This window comes from Morone saxatilis, unplaced genomic scaffold, assembly GCF_004916995.1.
Source record: "Morone saxatilis isolate NCDOM2014 unplaced genomic scaffold, NCSU_SB_2.0 Contig11, whole genome shotgun sequence".
Classification (NCBI taxonomy): Eukaryota; Metazoa; Chordata; class Actinopteri; family Moronidae; genus Morone; species Morone saxatilis.
The window spans coordinates 55,247-57,810 of record NW_023339663.1 but is presented as its reverse complement, the minus strand read 5'-3'; the positions used below and the strand labels follow the sequence as shown (position 1 = coordinate 57,810).

At 40.2% G+C, this 2,564-nt stretch overlaps 1 protein-coding gene across 1 annotated transcript; it reads left to right on the top strand.

Annotated features, from left to right (window-relative positions):
* Positions 1-583: 583 nt before the first annotated feature.
* Positions 584-2,317, top strand: tsr2 (TSR2 ribosome maturation factor; the record flags this gene model as incomplete). The annotated part of the gene is given in 2 exon segments (XM_035682338.1): positions 584-739; positions 1,566-2,317. Coding segments are annotated over 2 exon segments (258 nt in total), but the record flags the coding sequence as incomplete, so codon positions are not given.
* Between the last annotated feature and the right edge of the window lie 247 nt (positions 2,318-2,564).

The following is a 2,564-nucleotide window of genomic DNA, read 5'->3' as shown; positions in this document are numbered from 1 at the left end:
TTTCAAATACAGCAGGTCTTAGACCGAAACTCCTTATAGCATTAATTAGCAGCATAACTAAGAGATGGTTTCAGGACTCACCTGATCCAGCCCTAACTATAAGCTTTATCAAAGAGGAACGTCTTAAGCCTACTCTTAAATGTGGAGAGGGTGTCTGCCTCCAGAACCACAACAAAGGGGTTGTATAGGTTCTTAAAAATTGCTATTACAGTAACAAGTAAGAAACCAGTTGGAAACCAGTAGGAAACCATTAAGTAACCAGTAGGAAACCAGTGAGTAAGTAGTCAATACAGAGTGAATCTATAACATCTGATTAATGGCATGAGCTGATATGAATTATTGATCAGTTGACCGATGAGTACTGTTTCAGATCGGAGAGAGACAGAACGAGTCGAGTGTCGTCTGCATAACTGTAGTTGATATAGAGAACATAGGGCCCAGAATGGAACCCTGAGGAACCCAGAACAAAACCCTGAGGAACCCTGAGGCTACAGGTCCTCTGTGATGTCACATGTACCCTGTGATGTCACATGTACCCTGTGATGTCACATGTACCCTGTGATGTCACTGTGTGTGTCTCCAGGTGTCGGTCAGTTTGCTGCAGGTGTTCAGTCAGTGGCAGCAGGGGGCGCTGCAGCAGCTCAAACACACCATCAGCACTCTGACACAGAAGACGAGTCAGAGGGCAAAGGTCACAGCTCCACCCACACAGTCTGATGACAGCGATGATGACACACAGGTACGTTTCACATACAGAGCTGTGATTGGTCAGTTTGATCTGACCACTGGTGGTACTACTGAGTACTATATTATTATAATACTCCAGTATAAAGTAGTAAACTGTAATATCTGGTATACAAGTACTTTTACTTCCAGTACTTTTACTTCCAGTACTTTTACTTCCCGTACTTCTGTTCCTTTATGTAATTGAGGTTCTGAATACAGAGTATTTGTGGGGGAAATTGGGGAAATTGGGGAAGGGGAGTTGGCGGTGAGTGTGGTCACTTACTTTGTGTGAGGATGATGAGCGTCACGTGTGTTCCATTTCAAAATCTTTATTATATAATTTATACTTTATTAGATATTTTTATCATAAGTTCCTCCCTCAGTGTTACAGTCTGTCATTTCTTACAATAATAATCAATAATCAGTCAATAATAATCAATAATACATCTTTCACACAAATGAAAAGGACATTTTTAATAACTAAAAGCAGGAATTATTATTATATATAGGAGTTTACAGCAGTGATTTAATCCAAGTAATTGGGTATTGATCTAGTAGAATTCATTTAGACTGATATTATATTACATTACTATATTATATTACAGCTACTAATGAAGTACGTAGTACTATTACTGCTGATTAAGAAGTACGTAGTAATATTACTGATGATGAAGACGTACGCAGTAATATTACTGCTGATGATGAAGTACGCAGTAATATTACTGATGATGAAGTACGTAGTAATATTACTGATGAAGACGAACGCAGTAATATTACTAATGATGATGAAGTACGCAGTAATATTACTGATGATGAAGTATGGATGTGTTTGTGTTCAGGCGATGGAGTGTGAATCTTCCAGTCCATCAGTCAGCAGGACAGATCCTCCTCCTCCTCAGGATGAAGAGGATGGGTGGACGGTGGTTCGTAAGAAGAAGTGAAGAGGAGGATGAAGAGCAGTATGAACTGTTGAAGCAGCTGACCTTTGACCTTCAGAATGAGACTGTGCGTTTTTATATTAAAACTGTTCAAGATGCTGCTGTGTCCTGTGTGATGTCATCATACTGCATTTTGACATCACACTACAATTAGCGCTCACGCTATATACTATACTGTGACATCATATCCTCCTGTCCTGTTCATCCAGGCTGAGTGAAGAGGTCAAAGGTCACAGGTTAGGATCAAAGGAAACGTCTGAGACAAGCTTTAATTCATCTTTATTTTCACAGAAGAAGAAACATTCCACACAGACAGACGTACAAAAAACTTTGTCTCTGGTGATGTCACTGTGACAGGCAGGAGGGGGCGGGGTCAGGGGTAATTTTCAAGGCACTATTATATGAACATAGAAACAGGTCAGAGGTCATCTTAGGACGACTCACTTTGAGCTACAGAGATCAATACTGTTGTCAATAGTGTCATCAATACGAGCAATACTGTTGTCATCGGAGTCTGAGGGGGTCGGCTACAGTGTGCTCGTCTAAACCAAAACTCATCATTAGGAGTCTTTGATCAATAATCAATAAGATTTCATAATAGGACAGCAGGAAGTTAATTCAGAAATAAACAAAATCTGTAAAATTCAATAAAATCAGAAACAAAAAGAAAGAAAGATTTGTGCAGGAGGGAAATTAAGCCTCGACTGAATGAACCTGAACCAGAACCAGAACCTGAAGCTGATCTACATGTGACAGAGTGCAGGTCAAAGGTCAGCAGGGAGGAGACGACCCAGGCTGAACCCTTTGTTTAGGACCCTGATAGACCTGCTCACAGGTCTACTTTGAACATGAAGTGATATGCAGATATACAAATAGTGTTGTAAGGAGTTCGGTCTAGAC